A 24,811-nucleotide genomic window follows, 5' to 3' on the forward strand; every position below is an offset into this window, starting at 1 on the left:
CATACGGGAGATGCTTGATGAGAGTCACAGAGGACAAACAAGCTGTATATCAACAAAATACTTTGTAGGATGATATAGTGAGAGGCCAAACAGATACAAAAAGTTACAAAAAAAAAAAACCCTACAAATAAACAAAACTTAAATGAACAGAAAAGAAAAAAATCCCTCCCTTTGAGGCAGATAAAAGACTTTAGGACAATTTCGTACAAATAATAAAAAGCATCATAAACCTGTACAACGCATCGTCACAAGGTTCACAATACTGTAACAGAAGATTAAAATTGATATCTTTCATACTCAAAGTGAACAGGGAGCAGAGAGAGCAATGGCAGTTAGACGTTAATGAAGCGAGGTTGAAAGGTTGACAATATCCAGCGATGGAACAACACTCCTGCTAATTGTCATAATCGGGTGCTGCAGCAACCGTCTCGCATTTTACCGTTTGACAGTATTTCAGGTGTTCCCGTGCAGCACCTAGTGGTGTTAACAAAACAGCAGGGCTTGTAATAAAGTGTTTGCTGCTGTGCTTATCATTACACCGATGGAGGTTAAGTATGACAACCTAGTAGCTGCGTGGAGAAAACTTTAAAGCAGTTGTTTCCAGATTTTTGTCTTTCACACCCCCAAACTACCATTAAATGAGCTCAAGAACTAATTCATCAAAACCGCCAGTCAGGTTTCAAATGTGTTTTGGAAAGGATTTTAAACTAGATGTTACTGAACTCTGTTAATAATAAAAGAGGTTAATTTTACAATCTTTTAACCACGCTAACTACACGGTTCCGCGGCTGGCACCACTGGACCATCTCATTAAGGATACAATAGGTTGGCATGAAATTTGGAACAGATACATGTGGTGTCCAGAGGATGACTCTTACTGGCTTTGGCAGTTCATTTACTTAACTGTTGCTAACAACTGCAAGTCAAATTTTCAACATCTACAAGGTAAACTGGCATTGGAACAGAGAATCACAACTCCCTCTGGATACAAATAGTAGCTGATTTCTTACGTTTTTCTCTAGTGGATGTTTCTACTAGTAAACATCTCTGCTCACTTGCCAATTACCAGGAGGTGTGTCTTGTGCCTTATTGTTACCTTTCATAGCTGCTACTGCAGTGATTATTGTGATGAATAAATAAAGAAAACATGCTAAAGACAAGCCAATTTGTATCTTTATTTTCTTCCTGGATACAAATGTGAATGTTTTACAAATTCAGATTTCTATTTTTCAAGCTATTCACACACATTATCCATTGTCTTTTAGCAAGTGCAGAAGCACCCTCTGGAGAACATGCACCTTTGACTAGAAATCATTGCTTTAAAAGGACCATACCATTAGGGAACAGATCCATCTCCATGACAGCTGAGCAGCATCATCCACTAATGAAGACAGATGAAAGCTCTAGAAGTTGTGTAAGTGGACCTTGAGTTGGGATTGTTTCGTCCAGCAATGCCAACATTTCTAACCTAGTTTCTGAAAATAAAAACCTTTACATTTTTTTCCCCTCAAACAAAACACAGTTTTAGCTTTCAGGAACTGTGTTCCCAGATAGCAAATCATTTCAGAATAGAATAAAAACGGAAGCTAAAACCTACTTCAGTTAACTAGTCAATGAGAGTGTACATCAAGTCTGCTTTTGTTGTTGTCAAGGCTATGTTGCCACTGTGGGGAAAATGCAGCTGTGAGTGGAAAATCTGTGTGCGGTTACCTCACAATGAGTAGTCTGTGATAGATTACCTCAGTTGTGATTTTGCATTTTGCTGTTAAAAGAATTGAAAACAGTGGAATCCTGTAAGGTAGCAAAAGCACACTAAAGCAATCTAAAATACTACAGCCTGCTTTAGAACGCAGCCGGCAGTAGCAGAGTACACATATTTACATTTAATGGGCTAAAACATTCAAAAAATACAAGTATGGTCCTCTAGGCTCCTCCATGAAAGCATAGCAGAGCTGTGGTGTTTCAATAAAAACAGTTGCAGTATACTGGCTGATGCAATGTTCTGCTTGTATTTCATTTTCAAGTCTAGTCGAGTTTTGCCAAGTTACATCTTCTATTTTCTGTGTTACCTAGATTTTAAATTATTAAAGGGACCAGTGAGAATTCACCACCACCCACAGTTCATTGTATGCAATGTAATCATTTCTTCATTTAGCCTTTTTTTTTATCCAGCTGGCACCAATGAGATTAAGAATATTTATTTCCAAGAGACAAGTGGCCTAGAAAACAGCATCAAGACAGCTGTAAACAACATACCATTACATGCATACTAAGCAACAGTACCATTAAAACCACAAAAAAATTCAAAAGCAGCTACACAAGCACACTCAATAATCCAACAGCACATCAGCAGGATCAATGTACAAGCCTGAGCAGATCTTAGCAAAGCAAAACATAGACGACGTCTTATTGAATCTGCATTAACCAAAAAAAAACAACAACACTCCTAATCACTTTAAACTCACTGAGAAACGGCTCACTCAGCTTTAAATTACTTTGTTATGAGTGATGTACATGATGGCTCTGCTGCTTCATTCAGCTGATTGTCAGAAACATCTCTGTGGAGAGAACAGATGTCTCCAGTTATTTGACCAGTCTCTCCGGGCTGCTGTATTCCCACTCTCACTTTCAATATCCCCCCCCCGCCTTTTTTTTTTTTTGCAGCCGACTGCAAATCTCTTCGCAGTGACAAAGCATCGCCTGTCAAGAGGATGATTCCACTGAGAGGCACTTTCTGATATGAGAGGTGCATTAATGTGATTAACCCACACTCACTATTGCTGTTTGATACAGGGGCTTAGGGGCTCATGTCACTCTGTATTCTTCTGTATTGGCATGATCAGCAGGTAATGGGAAATACGCTGCTGTGTGAGCAGAAGCTAAATCAAACTATGATCAAGAGAAGGCATCGAATTGGTATCAATTACAGACTTACTGGAGCTTCATACAAACTTAATTGTGAAATTTTACTTCCAAATTGAAAGACAATTAAGAACAAAATTAGACTTTGAAACTTAGTAGCTTAGGGGAACAGATGAATTACACCAATCTGCAGACTTAATATGTTCCCATTATCATAGCAACAGTTACCAAATATTAAAATCAATAAAGATAAAATGGTTATCATCTTCCAATCAAAATACTGTTATTCACACACCAGAGGTGTTAGAGAATCTCACTTAATTATCATTTTGTCTAAGCATACCTGCCATCGGGTAATTACTGCTAGATTGCATTACTATATTTAACCTCATCACGACAAATCCGAGGGTTTGACCCGAAGAAGAATGATTGAGAGTGTTTCAGTATTAAAAAGAGGCCTTGTTTACATGTGTTTCATACATTCACACAGCTAATATTAGTCCTCTGAAAGACAAAAGAGGCCTTGTTGCACACGCTCCACTGGGTGCTGCAATGTGAAATTATTCATTTGATGTCAGCTTCATCATCCATTCGGCTGCATAGAAATGGTTACAGGTTGTACGTACGGTTTTGATTGCAGTGTGATTGAAGCTGAAAACATATAGGAGGCACTGCAGAAAATAACTGTGCAGGGGGAAAAGGAATTCTGGGATGCCATTCATGAAGCTTTTCATCAGGCATCTTTTCCTTACCTTACCTGGGGGTGCTGGCAGAAATAGATCCCTGCACTGAGCACAGAGCTTTTAATGGAGGCATCTCCAAGCTTAATCAAAGATACCAGGAAAATAGGCACATTCACCTCATGGCATATTGTGAAGTCCTGCCACCAGCTTAGTATGAACTTATTCATTTCAGTGCTATGTATGTGAGCATGCATGTACGTGAAAGACGCTTCTTGGCAGCCCCTAGAGATTATGTGATGCACCAGAAGAAGCTATAGAAAACTAAGTGAGATGCAGTGTGCAAGTCTTTAGGCTCACATTCCTCTTCGATCAATGGCTTAGACTGATAATAGCCCCTATAGAGACTTGCGTCCTCTCACTCTATCCTTGCCTCAAATCCAAATTTCTGTCTTTACATCTGTGCACGCTCTCCATCTTCCCTCCTGACTCCGCCCCAGCTGTCAACAGCAGTATGGGAAGCCCACCAGCTCCACAGTGCAAGGCTGACAGAGCACGAGAGGATATCGGGAAGAGCGCAGTGGAACATCTGGTGGACCCAGGGACTTTGTCCATTGCTGGCGGCCGCCATCATGTCATAGCAGCTTTCTGGGCTTCCTGGTAGCAGCTGATCCTCCAGGCCCACCGCCTCCATCAGAGTGGAGAAAATCTACTCACTAACTCAATTATGCAAGAGGTGTGAATTAAACATGAGGCTACCACACAGGAATGTATACACAGAGCGCAGATGTGCACACATGCACAATACGTAATCATACAATATAACAATTCCATCTGTGTGCTGACGCCAGGGAGACTTTGGGAGGGCTTTTTTTTTTCCCCCCAAACAGAACACCGAAGAGTTAGTGATTGAATGAGAGTAAAGACATCTAGGTCAGACTGGTAGGGATGACAGTGAAGAAATACGTGATGAAGAATTTTACCATCTTTGCCACCTATTACTTCCCTGTGAGCTTTAAAGAGCAAAAACAGCCTTGTGTGGGAGTCAAGCCTGGAGCCAAAGGCAGAGCCGATTTTCTCCCCGTCTCTCTTTATGTCTCTCTCCCTGTGCTTTTCTCTCTTTCTCTCTCTCTCTCTCCCTCTGTTTCTTTGTGTGTCTCTCTCTCTGCCTTGCTCTCTCGTTCCTCCATGCCCTTTATTAATCATCCTTGGTTAGTGGGGCAGAGAGCATGGTGTTAGGAGCTCTGGGGAGTGTAGAGCCATGAAATACACACACACCTCTATGTGCACATACGCTAATAGGTAGTGGACTCATAAATCTGTTTTGGTTTTTTTTTTCATCTTTCATCTCTTGTTTACTTATAAAAGACATTTTTAAAAAAAAAATACATTCATTATTATTATTGTTATTTTTATTTTTTAAACACTGTCGGAGACTCCTCGCATGTACACAAACACACTGCAAGCACGCATGTGCACACGTACAGCTGATCTTCAGGGATTCTGGCCTGAGGTGCTGGGACTCAGCTGCTGCTGCTGATGTAACCTTTTTGAACAGTCTCTGTTGTTGTTTAGACATTCCAGCTCCAGCATACAGTCAAACTAAGGCCATCTCCCTCTAACATAAAGACACAAAACTGTCCCACCAGTGCCACTAAAACCTCCATCACTCCTTGGGCCCGTAGGGTGGGTCAGAAGCAGGAGGAAGCATCACCAACTCATCAAAGCTAATAAAACAGAGAGCCAGCATCCTTAAAGAGCTAACTGGGGGGAGGATGATGGGACGATGGAATACAGCGCAGCTCCCCATCCCAGCTACTGTGGCCAATGGGCAGCACAGTAGGCTGAATAATGGGGGGGATGTAATTAGGGCCTATTTCTATGCATGTAAGTGCACTTAGCTAAGAAGGCTCCAACTGGGCTACATGCCATTATTACCATTATCACTATTCGATCTCCCTGAGAAAGTGGTGAGAAAATTGGCCAATTAGTTGTTATGGGACAGTAGGAGGTTTAAAGTGGAAGTCTGGGTTCTCCTTTAGGAAGTGCAGATGGCTGTAGTTGTGTGTGGAGACAGTTAAACTCAATTTAGTCACTTTTTTTGGTGCTATTTTGCAATGAACAATCTATTTTAATTCATTTGCCACAATGAAAGAGACAAATGTGCAGACTGTGCTGTGCTGCCTGCTAGTAACAAGTGCCTCTGCTGAGCTCCACATTATTTGGTGTATGTCATCATGAGGGCTGTTGTGTTTACAGGATGCCACATATTTTTTAAAAAACAAAACAAAAAAAAACGCTCATCTTACAAACAGAGCTCAGGTGTCACAGCAGCAGTAGCGATGGGAAACAGAAAAGAAAGGGGACGCACCTGGTTTGACGGTCTTCAAGCGAATCGGCTCCCGAAAGTGGCGGATGACAGCCAGAGTGTCGCGGTTTGTAAGTCCACTGACGGGCGTCCCGTTCACCTCCAGCAGCACGTCCCCGTAGTAGGGCAGCTTCCCGACGTGGCACACCAGCACGTCCAGTTTCATCTGGCCCAGGTAGGGGAACTGTCCCAGCTCTGCGCCCCCCAGGACCTCCACCACGGAGCCAAAGTCCCCCAGGTTCCCCCATGACACGGCGCACTCCACCACTTTACTGGACCAGTGTTTCTTCTTCTTCAGCGTCCTGGACATGGTTACCCTCCTTCTTTTTTTTTTCCTGTAAAGAACTAACGATCTAACTGGTAGGAGTCGCCTCGGTTTGCTGTTGTTAAATAAGCGCGAAGTGACGCGGCCTAATAAACCCTCCTGAGTTATTCTCCCGATCCGCTGGGAATTTCATCTTCTTGACATTTATGAGGCTGATTTTCAACCCGTGAATCCGCCGCCGAGCTCCGTCATCCCACGGGTTAATGCTCCGGTGTGCGCACAGTTGCCTTGGTTGCAATATATTCCAAGCACTCCTTGTGCGTAAAAAACAGGAGAGTTGATAGCGGCGAGATGGTGAAAAAAAAAAAAAGAAAGAGAGGAGACAATCAAGGTTTTATGCTCTCCATCGCCACTCTGGAGCCATATACGCGTTTTGCTTCGTCTCTGGAAGATCCCTCTTCATGCGAGTAGTCAAAACTAAAGTGTAAACAGAATATTTTTCACTCACTCGGATCGTGGAGTGTCTGTCGCTGAAAATGTAGTGCGTCAATGAGAAATCCCTCGTACCTGTGGGCAGGCTGAAAATAGACGGGCGGCAGCGTTCACCGGGTAGGCGGTTTGTGCAGTTGAGATCCAGCCCATAATGACTGACTTGGGAGACATCTGCTAGCGTTTGTCTGCTACAGGTTTGAACACACCTGGTACCGCCAAGAGAGATGTTGCCAAACCCCGGAACGCCCCTTTTTACGCTCAGCAACAGCGGTGTTCTCCAGACGCTCATGCTGGCTCCATCCTCCGGTGTTTTGTGGTACTAAATATATATTTATATATATATATAAAACAAGAAAAACAAAAACAAAAAAACACTATAAAAGTCCAAAAATGTTCACTGTAACTTAATGCCATCTTAGGCCTTGTCTAAAATAAATAATGCACATGTCAATCCGCATTTTTCTTTTTACGCATTTAAGATACTCATCCTGTATATTTGTATAATTTGTGTAACACACAAGGCAATCTAAAAATACACGGAGCATGTAATCCTAATATTAAGCTTGCAAAACAAATTACACCTAATTAGGACCCTACATTTGCAACGAGTGAGGTGTTCTTTTGGAGGAAATTCCAGGTGACCTTAATGAAATGTATACACAGCGCCACCTACTGGTGCAATTACAGTACTTCAAACAATTGACTGCATCGCTTCATCTCCCCTCCTCCCCAGGTCTATAATTTACACTTGCATACCTTCTTCTTTCCATCATGCTTGACTGCAGCCAGCTGCTTCTATCCGTGCATTATCTACTGGATAATGATCAGATTGATTTAATTACCACGAGACTTTCATCTACAGCTTTTTCCCAATTGTTTGTGGAGCAACTGTTGACAGTGGCCTTTATTTTTTTTCAGCATAATTCTGTGTTCATGCATAAATTACAGGGTATCTGCAGGTCTTGAATGCAGAATTTGCTCACCTCAAAACAGGCTTTACAAGGTATTAAAACGTCTTGAATTTTAATGACAAAGGTCTTGAGTGTTTTTTTTCTTCTCTCACCTGCTGTAGACAGTGACATAACCTTTTTCAATTATGGGTCTAAAACATTCAGTCCATATGACTCATAAGAAAGAACTTGAATCCTGTTGAAATCACTGTTCTTTTCAAGTGATCTATTAATTTTCTGCTATAAAACTGGGCCCAGGTAACATTAATTGGTTATTTTACTTTAACACATTGTTGGGAAATACTGACAAAAATCTGTACATGTACTTGCATGGTTATGAAAATGGCATTAAGTTGCATTCTATGTATTAAAATGTATTAAATTATTATCATATCATCATACAAATCTATTTATCTGGTGCTTTTTTATTCCAGGGAAAACTGGAGTCCCACCTACATGCAAAGCCTACACATTTCACGGCCTCGGAGCACAGGTTTTAAATGAGCTCATACATTTACATATGTGTACTGTTGTCAAGCTCTGCATGAGACAGAATGCCTCCTTTGCCTTTAAATGTTGGCTTCCAGGCCAGATCTTGATTCTAACAAAAATCCAAGATGTTGTCAAACTCATGTGGCATTTTATCGCAGCTTCCGAAGTTCATTCAAATTTGTACACGTCAGTTTGTCTTCAAGGATAATTAGTCGTGTTTCACAGCACGCTACAAATGCCGCACAACTTGCTTTTGCCAAAACTCCCAACACAGACGGATGGATTCTGACAAATTCAGATGCGTTGACTCACAGGACAGTCATATGTCAGCAGAGTTCATTAACTTTAAAAACCGGGAAGCAGGCCACACTCCTTCTGTGGTACTTTCGAAGCTGCTTCTGTTCTCTGGGCTCCATCCATTAGAGGTCTGTGTTTAAATACAGAGTTGCCACCCTGGACATTGTGCTGAATAATTCATTAGCTTGTAGGGGATGATTAACAATGCCTGTGTCATGTCTTTGATGGGGACCAGGGAGTGCAGCAGAGAGCCAAACATTTTAAAAAGGCTGCAGCGCTGTCAGACCGAACATGTATCCAGTGTTTCCCTGTGGATTCTTCTGGATTTATGTAGGAGGGACTTAAAAATGAGGTCTTTTTCTTGACGTCAAGACTGATGATGGACTAACAGTTTTTTAAGGCCCATATTAGCTGGCTTTGTGTTGGCTTGACATGACTAAATCCAGATTATGGATGGCTTGGCCTTTTAAATCGTTCCATGGTGTGCCCAGAAATCATGTTGTTGCTAAGACTGCTGTGATGTAATTATTTGTAACCCAAATCAAATAGCGCAAGCACATATTCAGATTTTTCTCTCTGCAGACCTGCTGTCAGAGTAAAGACGGGCACCATCACAGACACCTGAAACAGCTGGTTAAAATGACCTACTTTGATAAAGATTTTGACCATTTGTAAAGCAAAAAAGGAAAACATTTGCTTGTCACAGCTAGAAAGATGTGAGCAGCATCTGTCCTTCTGTACTACATGTTGTTAATTAAATATCTTTAGAGATTTAATTTTCTGATCGGAAAAACCAAACACTCTGAAGATGTCGCTTTGATACTTTATAGATAAAACGGCAATAGCTTAATCGAAAAGAAAAAATTCTACTCTGAGTGTCGAGGAAGACATTCAAGATTCAAAACAAATGATCGGAATTCACGTTTAATGTTCGAGTAATGACTATGTAACAAAAAGGCTCTTTAGACATGCTTTACAGAATGTACAGGTAAACAAGGTCCAAAATACAATTGAAAATTAAAAAAAAAAAAAAAGCAGAACTTCAACAATACAAAAAAAAAGCAGCATTGGATATTGCCAGAGCAGTGACTGCTAAACTTTGGTATAAAGTCATAAAGGACGCTTCAGACAATAAAACGAAACAAATACACATTATGCTAGGCTGTGTGGGTAAAAAAAAAAAGTATTGAACACTGAATCAATGTATGCCCCCCGGACATGAAGCGGCATTAGAATGACTTATCACTGCAAGTTTTCATTTAAATTTTTGTGTCGTTCAAGAAGGGCATGAAATTGACTTTGGCAAACAGTCAGAAAACATCAAGAAACAACAAGGATCTGCTACGAATGAAATATGGAGCACGTCAGGCAAGAACCAGCAAAGTTATGCTTAGGCTTTAGTGTTGTCTTAGAAAACAGTACTGATCACCTTAGAGGCTGATATCAGTTTCACAGGAATAGGTGTGGAATGTGCTGATTTGGAAATGAAGGGGCAAACACTGGCATCTACATATGAAAACAAATTTGAACCAAGAGAGAGCGCAGGAACAACGTACAGGAGGTGCAGCTGTATGGATACCATTTGTTACCTAATGCAGTTTTGAGTAATTACTGATAACACAGTAACAATAACTTGGCTGGCCGTGTTACCCTTAGCGACACTGCATGGAAAACATTACATCAAGCTGCATCACACAAACCGACTGCAGATTAACTTTTCAGCATTATCAATTTTTTTCTTGAGGCTGAACTCGGTACCCTTGAACAGTCTGTACCATTACAACATGTGAAATCTTTCTTGGTCAGCAATTCGAGAACAGAATGTAGCAGTAATGATCGTCACCGTGAAAGAAATGACAATAACAAAAACAAACTTTCAGAATATGGAAGGCAATCTGTTGTCACACATTATAGCTACAAAACTGACAATGATATACGCTCAGGTACCAGTTTATTAGGCAGACTTAGCTGAAATTAATGAGGGTTATAATGTTCAGTTTTTGTTGAAGCTGTGTTGATTCACCCGTATAATCATTATGGAGAAGGCAGTGTGAGGTGCTGCTGAAATGTTCTGCATTATACAGAGCGCTGTTTCTGCACAGAGTGATATAAATTGGGAGGAAAAAAAAATAATGGAAACTTATGTCAGTGTAACTACATCCTCCACAATGACAATAAAGTTTAATCCACCTCTCCAAAGCTGTTTAAACAACAGCCGAACATAGCAGGATTAGCTATTAGCAGACTGGCTTCACTGGCTGCATCCATTTAAGTAGCTGTATCTAATATACTGGCAGCTAAGGGTGATTTTCTAAATGTACTGAGCAGATGCAGTACAAGTGTCACAAACAAAGCCAATCACATTTGAGCAACTCTGAAGTGCAATACTCGAGAGGATCAAACAGGTCCATGCAACATGAGAGGCATTATCAATTTTAAACCTCAAAGCAGTGATATAGCTGACATTTGGAAACAGAGCTGTTTGCTGAAGCCAGCTGCTGTTTGATGACTGTTTTCGAAGGAAATAACACCCAATTATTGTGAAAATGGAAATCTTTTTACCTGAACCAACATGTAAAAAATTGTGGATCACAAAGGGACAATGGAGGCTTAAAACAAATAAGCTTAATGTTTTTAAACTTACTGCAGTCTCAAACCTCTCTTCAAATTGACAAGTAGGACATGGAATTTAATAGATAACTAGCATTATGTACACATACATACATGTAGAAAATAATAAAATACATTCTCATTTTTCACAGTCCCAAGTGAAAACCTAGGCTTAATTAATTATATTTGCGGAAGGATCGTGTACTTTTTGAGAAAAAACTGTGACAATAAATCCTCATGATGTAAAACGGCATGCACACTGCATAATAAAACTTGCCACCATTAAATAAGTGCCTGTAACATATGATAAAAGGGAACAAAATCAGTGCATACTGTATAAAAATAATGTCACCTGATCAAGGTTGCTGAGAATGCTTGTTCAAAAAGGCCATCCGTTAGACAACCATCATAAAGTAGCCAGCAAAACTGTGATTGTCTCATGTGCAAAACAACTACGCTTTCTCCCCAAACTGATCACTATGAAGACATAAAATTATGGAATTAACAACTGCGTTTGATATAGGGCAAAAACAAGATCAGATAAAGATAATACAGGATATATTCATATATATTCATAACATACACCACATTTTGGTGTCACTGTCTCTGGGATTTGCATAACAGGATACCATAGCATAGTTTTGAGTCAAGTCAGGATGTCTATAGGAATGAGGGAGGTTATGCCTTCAAGGGTGTTTCTAATATCAACCAAAAACTGCTGGTCAGGGAACTACAACTGTCCCCTGTTTAACCCCCCTTTCCTCCCCACTTGGAAAGAGGTGCTAAGTGATTTTCTCTCAAGTCCTGTAGGCTGCTCCACTGGGTGTCTGTACCAGCAACGATGACACGAAACCGCCAGCATGACGTCAACTGGCACAATACTTCAGTCCCACAGCAGTGGGGACAGAGCAGAGAGCTTGTGAAGATTCAACCGTGTCTTGGTGTTCTCTCATGGCAGCAACTGACATGGCTCTTTAAAGCATACATTCATAGTTTTCTCGAGTATGAGAACAAAGAAGAGTGGAGGATGTGGGAGATAGAGGTCCTCCAGAGGTGGAGGTGTCAAGGAGGAGGTCACTTTAATCACCGGTCCATTTAGCCAGTCTGCACAGCAGTCTTACCCCAGTGGAGAATGTTACCATGTCCTCTTGAGTGAAAGGGGAATGTAAACATACAAGAGAGCATCTTTGGCAGAATGTGAGGAGTCTCTTTGGAGGTAGTGGGTGAAGGAGGTGACAGTGGGAATGGGGGGGATGCAGCAACAACGAGTCAGAGGCAGAAGTGGTTGGAGTGTAAAGACCTATGTGGGAGCAGGGTGCTCCTGAAGGTTAGTCCTATTAGATGCACAGCTGTGGTCCTGGGTGCACTGGCTGGGGAAACAGTCCACCTCTGTTTCACTCTTTTCCGTTGCCACATCTGCAGCAGAAGTCAGAGGAGCTGTCCTGTGAACAGTCACTGAGAACTGGGGTTCTCCTGATTGGGATTTTGAGGCTGCATCTTCCCCTTCTCTCCAGAAAGACCTGCAAAGGGAATCTGCAATGACAGTTTAAAAACAACATTTAGATCTCTACACATTATCTTCAGCTTTATGGCTTCAGCACAATGGAAAATCTTTCATCTGCAGAATGCAGCCTTAGTGTTCATATTGTATGTAAAGGCAGGATAAGAGCAAGGTAGCCTCTGCACGATTTATAATGGCCACAAGAACAGGAAAATGTTTACAGAACTCAACAGGATGTTTTAGGAGTTGCTGGAGAGTTAAAATTCAAAGCATTCTCCAAAAACACCTCGGTGGACATGAGAGTGTGTACACGGACTTCTGTTTTCAAGTCTCACCATTATAGTGCTCCGGGGGAGTGTGGCTGCTGAGCCTTTTGTCGTGTGAGGTGAGAAAGACCGAAGAGTCCTGGTTGCTAATGAGGCTCTCCAGTGCCGTGTCCTTCTGCTGGGCATGCTCACTGAGGCTCTCCTTCAGGCCTGGTAGAGCCTTGTCCAGTGGATCATCATCTCCCAGATAGGCATAAGGGCAATATTCCCGCGTGCGAGAGTAGATGTTGGCATTGTCGTAGCAGTCAGAGCAGATGACCAGTGGACCTGCACTCCCTGGCAAGAAAGAACAGGCGTGTTTTTAAGTGTTGCTTTGCATGTGGTTGTTGTTGCTTTTTTTGTTTGTCTTTTTTAGAGATTTGGGAAATGTAATGTACGTTTATTATTTTAATTCCCTTCCCTGATGTACTGTACATGAACATTTTAGATGCTGGTGAAATTATTTGCCTTTTATGTCTTTTATTTGTTTTGCTAAGGTACAATTTGCAATAATATTAAAATGAAATGAAAATATACATAATAAAGTTATAGTTATATATTTTTGAAAGGCACAGATATTGCAGCTACAAAACCCTTGAAATTAACAATAAATGTGGTGGAGAGTGTTCTGACATACTGCATCTCCACATGGTACTCCAGCTGCAGTATGTCAGACAGAAAAGCCCTGCAGAGGATAGTTAGAGAAGCTGAGAGGGTCATCAGAATTTCCCTCACCTCTGTTCAAGAACTTTTCTAGAGCCGCTGCAGGAACAGGGCACTGAACATTGTCAGGGAGTCCTCACACCCTCTCCATAAACTGCTTAAACTGCTACCATCAGGCAAACGTTTCCGGAGCATTAAAGGAAGAACGTCCAGACTGATCAACAGCTTCATTCCACAAGCTGTCAGAATGCTGAACTGCTGATCCAGATATGCAAACACTTCTTTATTTAAATTGCTAGTTATTAGATCCTAAAGAAACGCTCTCTCATGAAGGAAATGAAATGAAATGAAATAAATGAAAAAAAAACATCTTGCCTGTACTAATATGTACAGCAAAATGACAATAAACTTGATTTGATTTTTGATTGATTTGATAAAATCCTGGAAAAACAAGGACCACAGAAAAGAAAAAAAAAAAGTAAATCACACAACCACTTGTGTGGGCATTACACCAACCTGTGGAAACTCCAGTGACTCCCTCACGAGGCTCACCAGGGTGGAAGCTGCTACGGCCAGTGAACAGAGAGCCAACCCTGCAGTGCAGCATGCCATTCCCTTCGGTTTCCACCTCACTGCCCGTGTCTCCATAACACACACCTGGGACAAACATTATAATTAGTCACTGTCTCCTTTCAACAGGGATCTGAGCCGAATCACAAAAGCAGAAACACAAACCTCATGGGCACGGGAAAGTCTCAAACCTTTAAACACCAAAACGCAGTCAAAAAGATGTATTGTATTCAAAAGATATTTAAAATGTAATGTTTTTGTTTCTTTGTCATATCAGCAGTGATTCATACAGAAGACAGGAGAGGTGGCAACGTATCTTTCTACGTTTGATTTCTTGTCGTCCTGTAATCTTTGTGATGTCAACATCATAAGCTTTGCTTTCTTGTGATCACAATGTTGACAAATTCCCAACCCATTAGATAAAAACTGGATAAAGTATTTGATGGGCAATATTTTTTTCTATAATCAGCAGATAAAAACTAAACTAAATAACTATCAGATAGTAGTTTATATTTAATCAAAATTATCTACATTGCAAACAAATCACTGACTGTAACAGGAACACAATCATGACCTTTTCTTAAAATATTGGATTATAGTGCCCTAAGTAAAATTTATTTTACTGAAAGTTGAAAAGACAATAAAAGGCACAGTACAAATCCTAGTATGAACACTGAAGGGATACTACAGGAACTTCTCTCTTGTAGTTTTCTCTTGATGTATAATATGTACAGTCATAACAGCATAAAACAATGTACATGTGCAAAGGATAGGTGAATTACTGCAAGAGTCTTGAGTGCTCATCTCAGATAAGGGTCCTTGGTACACCGAGATTATGACATAATTATCTTGTGGTTATGATAAGTCATTGCTTGTGATACAGACACACAAAATGGTTATTCCTGATCACGAAAAAATACAGATGACACATAACCAAGCATAACATTATCTGTCGACACAAAAGGTTTCTTACAGAGGAAAACATAGCAAAATTTAGTATATCTACAAACAGAAGATTACCCACCATCTGTGCCCTTATGAACGTATCCATTGGAGAGAGGAGGCATGAGCTGTTGGTGACTGCCAGCCTCAGAATTACTATAGCCTTCCTGAGGCTCTGACAATGTACCCTGAGAGGACAGGTAACTGGGGATATCTGCTGGCAGATTCATCTCATCTGTAACAGAGACATATTCCGTCACACTGTTTTGAGTTCTCCGTATCATCCTCACAAGTATTCATAGACACACTGCTCAGTTTGCAAACTGCCATCCTGACTGGAAAAGGCTTTAAATAAGGAACATTTATTTTATATGACAAACAACTAACCTGTGTTGGTGATACTGTAGTCCTCACTTTTCCTACGCATGTGATAGATGACAATGACCCAGACCAGCGAGGTTCCAACCACACAGCACACCACCACAATCACCACGATGCCCACAGTAGTCCAGCCATCCTGGTCGTACCCTGTGCCGGTATCACAGTTTGGTGACGGTGAAACGCTCAGGTAGATGTGGCCACGCTCAGTACCCAGAGTATTAGACATGATGCAGGTGTATTTCCCAGCATCAGCGGGACCAGCATCAACTATGATGAGGAGTTGGTTGGCTGCAGCAAAAAAGTGGCGCTCAGTTAGTACCAAAGGCCCGTCGTCTTTAGTCCAGTTAAGACGTGGAGCAGGGCTGCCTCCAGCTATACACTGAAGCACAGCAGTTTCACCACGGGCCACTGTTCTGTCTTCAAGTGGTCGCATGAAGGATGGAGTTTCTGGAAAAGAAGAGGGTTTATTGATTTTGGATGTAATGAGGATTATTCATTGTCATTTATGTCATGACTTCATTTACTGAATCTCTTATTAGTTACCAGTGAATGCAACTTAATTGGAATCGCACATGCACACTCAATAACAAATTTGACTGAACAGTTGAGTCACAGATGCTCCAGCTAGTCGGGTTAAAATATTCTACATGGCCACGGTATAATAAGGTTTGCTTTTACATCGTCATTAAAATTGGCAAGGTGGCAGCGCATAAACGAGAGCTTGTGATGAGTGACAGACATAAATGAGCAGCCAATTTGAGCAGTGACTCAGCTGAAATGACCCAGTAGAGGAAAAAACAAAATCAAATCTTCACTGCTAATCAGGTGGGTGACTCACCCAGGACAGTCAGTGTAGCATTTGCCGACAGGCTGCCAGCTGCATTCTGAGCTGTGCAGCTGTACACTCCCATGTCTTCTGTCTTCACGTTAGCAATGAAAAAAATGTCATCATCCGGCATCACATGCATCCTGCGCTCCCGGGCAGCAGGGAAGTCAGTGCCTCCATCCTTTTGCCAAGCAATCTGTGGTGATGGATGGCCTTCAGCAGCACACTCCAGTCTGGCCATGGTCCCAGTCCGGATTGTGAGATCCATGGGAGTCTTAAGAAAGGAAGGCAGCTCTGAAAGAGAAAGGACAGGAAGTCCAGAGTAGGACACAGTAGAAGAGACACATGTATATGAAACAGGGATCAAACAAAAGCAGCAAATACATTTTAAGGTTATTTTTGAAAATTACTCATTTGCTTAGTAACTATATTAAAGAAAAATTTCTTCTAGATGATAAAATATGATAATTCTGCAATATTACACTGGTCAAACCAGCACCCTAAAGTCTAAAGAAGGCAAAGGATAGCAAACAACAGCCACTGTTAATCATTTATCATGTTTTTTGAAAAGAACAATATATCCTTACCATTAACTGTAAGCTTGGCCCTGTTGGAGTAGTTGGAGCCAAAGTGATTGGAGACTACACACTGGTAACGGCCCTCATCAGTGAAGTTGACATTGAGGAGATGAAGCACAGTGGTATAGATCAGCTCTCCCTCCTGATACCGGGCGTAGTTTTGCACTTCTGCATCATACAGCACCTCTCCGTCCTTTCGCCACGCTGTGGTCATTGGTGAATCACTGCTGCTGGACGCGATGCAGCTGAGCGTCACATTGTTTCCCCGCAGAGCCACAGACGTCTCTGGATGTGTTGTGATCTGAGGCTTTGGGAAATCATCTGTGCAGGAGCAGGACAGAGTGTGAAACTCTGTGTTCTTTCAAGTGAGAAAATACCTGTAGATCTCTTAATAAAAATGTAACAGATTTCCAAATTCTTGCAGACTATTTACACGATGACTTATTAAGTTTAAGTGTATAAAACCAGTAAATACAAAAAAAGAAAAAGAAAAAAGGAAAAAAAAAAGAGTATAAATGAAGACTAATCCCTGGCTTATGCCAACAAACATTTTCCACTCTATCTATAATAGACAAGACTGGGATCAATTAAAGGAGAGAAAGAGAACAAAACTGACCACAAACAAACTCTTCCGGGCTGATGGAGAGAACATTGCGACCAAGGAGATTGGCAGGATGGGCACAGCTAGCAGAGACAGACTGCTGGAATTGGCTGTCTGTCAGCCAAGGACCCAACCATTGCATATGACAGTCACACAGCAGGCTACTCGTGTTCAGGACACTGAGAACAAAAAGGTAATTCAGGAAGCGTGAGATGAGTCATTGTAAATCTAGATGGAATCCTCAAACCAATGTGAAATTAGAATGAATATTAATTTGGGATTTCAATGACTCATCCATGAACACTTCGAATGGTGATAATGATATTTAATCTAAGCACAAACTTGCATGCACCACATCATTTTAAGAGGCTTGTTATCGTCTTTACTCATATCTGACAACGTAAGAGTAAGTACAGTCAAAGAGCAAAAAGCGAGAGTAGCTGTGTTTTATGATACATAATAAAAATGCAAGCAGAGCTCTGGTGGCGCTTACAATACTACAATGTGAGATATAACTTCCATAAATCTATACTACTCTGAACCACAATAAGAAATCTGTTTCAGTAAACCTTTAAATCTGTTTATAAACCATTTCCGTCAACCAGAGGTAGTAGACCACTGCAACCAAAGAATAGATGGAAAAGCAAACTTTAAAAGAATCTAAACGACGGCATGAAATTGGATTAATTGTTATAAAAACACCTCCACAACTATGTTTTAATACAGTTTGTCCCAAAATACACTTCAGTTATAAGGGTGTAGTCGTTATGCTTTCCTAAGTTATCGGGGAAAGCCACTTTATCCATTCGCCAAGCAAATAGTGTTATATTCTATTAAGGGGCAGACTAATTTCTAACAAGAGGATATGACTACTGTTGTGATACATTTTCTGCAGCAGCTGGGGCATTTAGTCGGCCACTGCTTGAGAAACACTCCTAAGATGGGCTGATCAAAACCTCAAAAAGACAAGAGGCCTAACATTTTAACTGCTGTTTCAGACAGCTGTTCTGACTAAGTGGATGCTGCTGCCACTCACAAGCTGACTCAGAAGACTTTGCTTGGAAAACTAAGACTAAAAAAATGTATGGCTTCAGCGCAACAAGCTAATAACTTATCAATTACATATATTTTAATGTCATTACCAAAAAGTGACTCAAAATACCAACAACTGATCAATAACTTCAAGCTGGTTACAGTTTTCCAACAATATAATTCCAGTTTTAAATGCAAATCATGTCCCTTAATTGCAGTGTTCCCTAATCATTGTAATCCAACAACAAATCTGCCAAAGAAATAACATTCACAAGAAAAAGATGGTTTTCATGTGGGCTTATCAGAGCTGTAAGATTAATTTAGCGTCTACTCACAATACTTTGAGCTTCATGTGGGACAACGCCTCAGGGTGTATCGACATGATGCCATTCTTGCTGAGGTCCCTACAGAAGGGACAGAAATATGGATTAGACCCACCCATGATGTGATTTGATCAAAATGGAATCTAGTTTCACAAGCATGGGGCAACAACAGCACAGTGGTAATAAAAGTCTTCTGCTATCTTTAATCATTCAACAATAAAAAACAGATCTTACAGAGGCACAAATATGACCGTGCAGCGGTTTTACTCACAGGTGCTCCAGCTCCTCCAGGCCATCAAATGCTTTTTTAGTGATTGATTTGATTTTGTTTCGCTGCAGGATTCTGGAAAATAAAAATAAAAAACATTGGCAATTTAGCCTTTTACAACAGCTACGAAAACAAAACCTGCTCCTTTGGTCATATTTTACTCCATGCTGAAACCTCTGTGTCACCAGCTTTTGTGAACACAAAATAAAAAAGGACTCTCCAGCCTTTCAGTGACTTGAGGAGCAAACTAACAGTTAAATGAAACCTGCACAATTGAAACAGATCTACAGTACACTAAATGTTATATTATCATGTAGCATTTTTCACTGAAAATGTAGTACACAGCCAAATGTCTGAAGCATCAATACATAATTTAAGATGCACTGACAGTGTTTTTACAAATGCAAGGCAAATTAAATCTATCATTATTTATATCAATCTACTCCTCTGTACAATCTGAGTGTCCTCACAGTGTGTTCAGCTTCTTCATTCCATCAAATACACCTATGGAGTCCTCGATGGCCCAGGAGATTTCATTATTGCGGATATCTCTGAAATACAAAGAGACTCATATTAGATATTAAACACACTATAAAGACTGAACATCTAAGGACTTCTCGTGCAAAAAACACAGAGAGGGCACATTATCTCCACTGTGGCTGCCTGTAGCAGTGACTTTTATTGAAGAGACTAATAATTTGAGATACCATACTTCCACACTGTACCACAGTTTGCTGCCACTGCTGTTCTGATGAGAGGAAATAATTGGCTCTGTTTAGCGCTGAGACAGTTCATGGGTCCACTGGAAACCCAGAGAGGCCTTGTGTTTACAGAATGGGTCATGGGCTCTTTTGTTCCTCTTTCCTCATGCCTGGCCACCTCTGAAAGAGATTCAGCACTCTCCAATTCCCCTCTCCCATGAAAGCTCTCAGGATGGTCAACATCCCAAGTATGTCCCTTTTCATGTTGCAGCTCAGCTGCTTAAACAGAACTCTGTGCAGCAAATAATGAGTTCACAACTTCCTCAACACTTTGTATCCCTCCACTTTTCTCACTTATTTTAACAGTTAACTCCTATTAACTTCTTCAGATCTGAGAAGTGAAGATTAGAAGTGAAACATTTTCAAGAACCTACAAGAGAAATCCAGTTGCTTTTTATTAGGATCACCATGATCCGACTGACACCTTGCCAGGCTCTCAAAATACAAATATGCTGGCCTGTCCACTGGGTAAGCATACATGCACTGTATATTTTTTACATTTCAACTGATTTAAAATCATCCCACAGTAAATTGCAAGACAGAAAAGAAAAACCAGAAGAACAGATTTCTATGGAAAAACATATTGGGTGGTTTGATCTAAAACTAAACAGACTACTAAGGACAACCAGGATTAGCACGCAACAACTACTTTGGATTAACGTGGGAAATGTTTTCAAAACAGGACTAGAACTACACACGAAGAATGAAGCAAATACAGACCTACTGTAATCAGCAGCCTTCATGAGAATGCACAGAGCCAAGAACAAGCCAGGACTTGGTTATATTTTACCGAGTTTCATTACACTGCTTGGATCAAACAGGCAACACATATTTTACACAGATTTCTTTGATGCATAGCACTTACAGGGTTCGTAGACTTGCCAAGCCACTGAAAACTCCCTCTCCCAAATGGCTGATGGAGTTTTCTCCCAGGTTTAGGCTCTCTAGGAGACCTAATCCTATGAACGCTGTCTCCTCCAGTCTAGTCAGGTGATTGAAGGACAAATCTCTGCATAAAACAGCCACAAACATTTAAAACATTAGTTCAAACAACATTTGTATTTAACACCAGTCTTGTGTGGTAATACCACTCCACATTCAAGAATGCCCTCCTGAAATTAGACAATTTTTACAAAAATGAGAACATATACTGTGCATCCAACAAAGGCTAGACATGGCAGAATCAGCTCCAGGCACCCACACTGCAGCAAGAGAACAGTAACTTCTCTAAACACAAAACGAATTTCAGAGCTGGGGACTGATCAAAGAAAGTGGGTTCTCTTAGCTACATGGGGATTTTAGCTATGAAGCAAACACACTCACAGTTCCTCCAGCTTTTGGCAAAACTCCCAGGCGTCTGGTCGAATGATGCCAACAGCATTTTGGCTGACCCGCAGGATACGCAGCATGCGCAGGCCATACAACCAACCTTTGTTAACCTCGGTTAGGTTGTTGTGCTCCAGCTCTCTGAGACAAAGACAGGAAAAATAAAATATTAGCAAAAAAAAAAAAACTGTCAATACATAAACAGATTTGCTGCAAGAACGATCCTGGCAAAAACAGCTCACAAAATTCTATGACAGAGGAAAACGCTTGTTTTAGTTTTTTTATAGACATTTTTTTTTCTTTTTTTACATTGTACTGCTCCACAATCACCGAAGGACACACTGCAGAATGTGACTTTGAAGGACAGTCTACAACATTGTACTCACAATTCTTCAATATTGTTTAGTCCAAAAAAGGCTCCATCCATGAGCTTAGTGATGCCATTCCTCTGCATCTTCAGTGACTTCAGTGAGTCCATCCCTTTAAACGTCAGACTGTCCACGATCTTGATCTTGTTGCGCTTCATTTCACTACAAAGACAGTGAGCACCATGTTTCGTCATTGAAGTGCCTTAATACAAAAACTAACTCCCACACTCCCTTCAAATATTAATACAGTAAATTGGGCCAACAACTTAAATGGGAGTTGCTAGAACAAAGTTAGATTCCATTGATTTATCTTCCAACTAAAAATGACTCCAATCTTGACTGATGATTTGAGTTTTGCACCAAAAAACACATCTTCTGACACTTACAGGAACTGAAGCTGAGGAAGTTTGAAGACTTTGGATGGCAGCATCGCTAATCTGTTCCTGTTCAGTCTCAGCACCAGCAGGGAGCTGGAGATGTTTTCAAAGCAGCCAGGCTCGAGGACGCTGATCTTGTTGTTACTCAAATTCCTACGATATAGAAAAGCAGAAACATCAGTGTGAAAATCAGTAAGGAGAATAATATTTGCTTTGTGATTACACCTACTGTGGATGTGACTATATGCAACATCAGTTGGTCTAGAACAATATGGTTTTGTAGTACCTACAAAACCATCTACACAAGGGGCTTTTCCTGTCTGACTCAACAGACATACTTGAAATGTCTTGCACTGTACGATACTAATTTGCTCTAATATTTACTCAGTAATACATACATGACTTGTTATTACACAGAGGCCATTCATTCTTTTTTGTACCCTTAGTTTTGCTATAATTGTGCACTGATTTACTGTTATGCAAGTAAATCAGTTTGCAATTGTAGCTCACTAAGTGTACGTGTCTTTGTAATTACATTACATATGTACTCTGGTGCTTTGTAGTTTTAATTTATTTTTCTAACTTGGAATACAAAGCTGTCGTAGATCTTGTGGATTAGGACATTACCTAATATTTACCGTTCATGATGGAAAAGTTACATGCAGATGATTTAAATCAACAATCATTGCTTACAGGTACTTCAGCTGCATAGATGGGAAGGATCCGACTTTCAGCTCAGAGATGGAGTTGGATGTAAGGTCCAATGTCTCCAGGGAAATGTAGGGCTGCAGCTGATGCATCAATAGCTCGGAGATCCGATTGTGGACTCTAGATTAAAAATAAATTGGATATTAGTTTTCATAATGACAATTTTTACTATGACAAGCTATGGCTGTGGTATACTCAAACATTGTCAACAAGGGTAAAAAACTCATATCTGGCAATGTGCACCATGTTGAGTAACAAAAGATTTATCACTAATATTACCTCACCAATGTTTTAGTATCTTGTAATTACCTACAAGACTTAAAAATGGGGGAAAAAAAACATCTTCCTACATTATAGAAAACATTTGATGTGTCAATTTCATAGAAAACACTTTTTAAAATTAAAAAAAAAAAAACTTTTTGTTTTCTTTGACAGAGCATGTGAGAAAAAAACACATTACACTAAATGATATAAGTAATCATAAACTAATTCCAAGTGATTAGAACTGAGAACGGTTCAGAGACAGAATGTCTGTCTTTATTATAAACAGAGGCATGGCTCGATGTAAAAACAAAAAAATCCAAGACTTATTTTGAGTACTTGTTTAAGTAGGTGAAGGACAGACAAGAAAACCTAAAAAGAAATGTTGTACTTACAGTGACATCGAGGTGATGTTTGAAGAAACATCCCCAAGGAAGGGAAGAACAGTCAGCTCATTGTGATTCATGTTACTGAAATAAAAAATGAACATAACATTACTATCATATGCTACAGAAAAATTACAGCTTAACAGATTTACCTTATTCGCATCAGTCTTAACTTGAATTATACTACTTCTAATTAAACATACAAATTTACCCAGGATCACCATGATCTTTTACTTTCATTCAGTTGCATGTTTATTAGGTACACCTTGCTTAAACTAACACACTCCAATAGAAGAGCCCTGCAACAAATATGACCATTATTAGATTATTTACATTTTTCTTACTACACCGTTGTAGGTAAGGGATTTTAGAGGCTGTGATACTCCAACAAGGTGCACTGAGTAAACGACAGTCAGGTTTATTTTACAGTTCAATAAACTTTACACAATTACTGTTTAGGTAAGGTTGGACATCATCCTTTCTCATGACAGTCTTTATAACAAAAAGTAGCCAGTAGCCTGTAGCCTGGAACCAGCAAACATAACAACTTCATAGAATATCATAGAGAACCTCACAAAGTTGAGGATGGAGTGGGTAAAATGCAGATTAATCGGCTTTTTTGGTATATGATGTTGCTTCCATTAGCTGTGCAACGAATCAGTGCAGGACAATTATTCACATTCACACCTATCAGTTGTGTACTTACACTTGGGTTATCCCATCTGGGGGGTCCAGAGGAGCCACCGACAGCTTTCTTCTATTGCAGTCCAGAATATGAACCTCATCCTGTCCTTTAGAACACGAACAAGGAGCCGGACAAGACTCACTGGCCCTGGCACTCAAACTCAGCAGCATGAAGACAAGAGCCGAAGGAATGGGCCAACCTTCCGCCATTTTAAATGTCTTCCCACTGAGAGGTAGCTACGTGGCTAGCTAACTCGCAAAACTGGCACGTTAACTTAACAGTAAAAAAGCCGTCAAACTGTTCCTGCAAACTGATATTAGTCAAATGAACTCATACTCCAGGTCTATAGCGTCATGACTCCTGGTGGAATCGCAAAATATAGTTTTTTCCAACTTGCGTGAGCCATCCCAGCAGAGATTTCTGCTCTTCTTCCCAGTGCCTGCGATTCCTTCCGCTCCGATCAGGACACCCTCCCGGAGTAGCTAGCTAGCTCTTTGCGGAGTTGATTTGGTCACAAAAATACGCCGCTTGTTACCAGACGGCAGCAGTTGAATTCCGTACGTTGTGGGCTTCTGATTAAACCAAACCAAATGCAGTGCTATATTCGCTTAATCCGGACTGTTTGCGACGAATTTAAATAATTTTTTCTCCGTCCTTCTATCCCGAAGAACAACAAAGCGCCGTGAGTTGATGACATAGGATACCACAGATCCCGCCCCTTTCCAGCATGTTTATAGATATCCTATTGGTCCGAGACTACGTTTGTCAAACATTTGCACCGATTTGATTGGCTCACCCTACAACATGTTTTTGTGGTAGCATGTATCGTATAGAGCAAAAAGTTTCCTCAACTGATGTATTATGACATAATATTTCATTTTATTTCACCGAAATAGTATTTTCTAACTAACAAATTACAGATTTAAAGTAGTT

The 24,811-nt window shown here is 40.4% G+C and overlaps 2 protein-coding genes across 3 annotated transcripts in view; both read right to left on the minus strand.

Moving 5' to 3' along the window:
- magi3b (membrane associated guanylate kinase, WW and PDZ domain containing 3b) overlaps positions 1 to 6,609 on the minus strand; it is a 125,571-nt gene extending 118,962 nt beyond the window's left edge. The window contains exon 1 of the mRNA XM_008279408.1: positions 5,914 to 6,609. Within this exon, the coding sequence (XP_008277630.1) occupies positions 5,914 to 6,220 (307 nt within the window). The 5' untranslated portion in view covers positions 6,221 to 6,609. The remainder of the gene's footprint in view (positions 1 to 5,913) is intronic.
- Positions 6,610 to 8,821: 2,212 nt separating this feature from the next.
- Positions 8,822 to 24,565, minus strand: lrig2 (leucine-rich repeats and immunoglobulin-like domains 2). Of its 2 annotated transcripts, XR_520097.1 has the most exons (19): positions 23,900 to 24,565; positions 23,203 to 23,277; positions 22,532 to 22,666; positions 21,848 to 21,991; positions 21,480 to 21,623; positions 21,091 to 21,234; positions 20,633 to 20,776; positions 19,477 to 19,557; positions 19,010 to 19,081; positions 18,751 to 18,819; positions 17,399 to 17,562; positions 16,792 to 17,103; positions 16,217 to 16,498; positions 15,385 to 15,825; positions 15,080 to 15,232; positions 14,002 to 14,142; positions 12,853 to 13,119; positions 12,254 to 12,549; positions 8,822 to 8,832 (listed from the first exon to the last, which is right to left on the minus strand). XR_520097.1 is itself a non-coding variant. In XM_008279420.1 (18 exons), exons 1-18 carry the CDS (start codon positions 24,085 to 24,087, stop codon positions 12,317 to 12,319), a joined length of 3,189 nt encoding a protein of 1,062 aa, XP_008277642.1. In that variant the 5' UTR covers positions 24,088 to 24,565; the 3' UTR covers positions 9,313 to 12,316. The 2 variants fall into 2 exon arrangements, 1 of the variants encoding a protein (XP_008277642.1); XM_008279420.1 differs by lacking the exon at positions 8,822 to 8,832 and having other exon boundaries at positions 9,313 to 12,549.
- Between the last annotated feature and the right edge of the window lie 246 nt (positions 24,566 to 24,811).

Source organism: Stegastes partitus, unplaced genomic scaffold (assembly GCF_000690725.1).
Source record: "Stegastes partitus isolate 25-593 unplaced genomic scaffold, Stegastes_partitus-1.0.2 Scaffold5, whole genome shotgun sequence".
Taxonomy (NCBI): Eukaryota; Metazoa; Chordata; class Actinopteri; family Pomacentridae; genus Stegastes; species Stegastes partitus.

What these genes read in the sequence shown, in the direction of transcription:
- lrig2 (XM_008279420.1), bottom strand. Translation starts at nt 24,087, where the DNA reads ATGGCGGAAGGTTGGCCCATTCCTTCGGCTCTTGTCTTCATGCTGCTG. An exon ending in GGCCAAGCTTACAGTTAATG is followed by an intron (nt 16,499 to 16,791) that starts GTAAGGATATAT and finishes TTTCTCTTTCAG; the next exon opens with AGCTGCCTTCCTTTCTTAAG. An exon ending in TCCCCCGGAGCACTATAATG is followed by an intron (nt 12,550 to 12,852) that starts GTGAGACTTGAA and finishes CTGTCATTGCAG; the next exon opens with ATTCCCTTTGCAGGTCTTTC.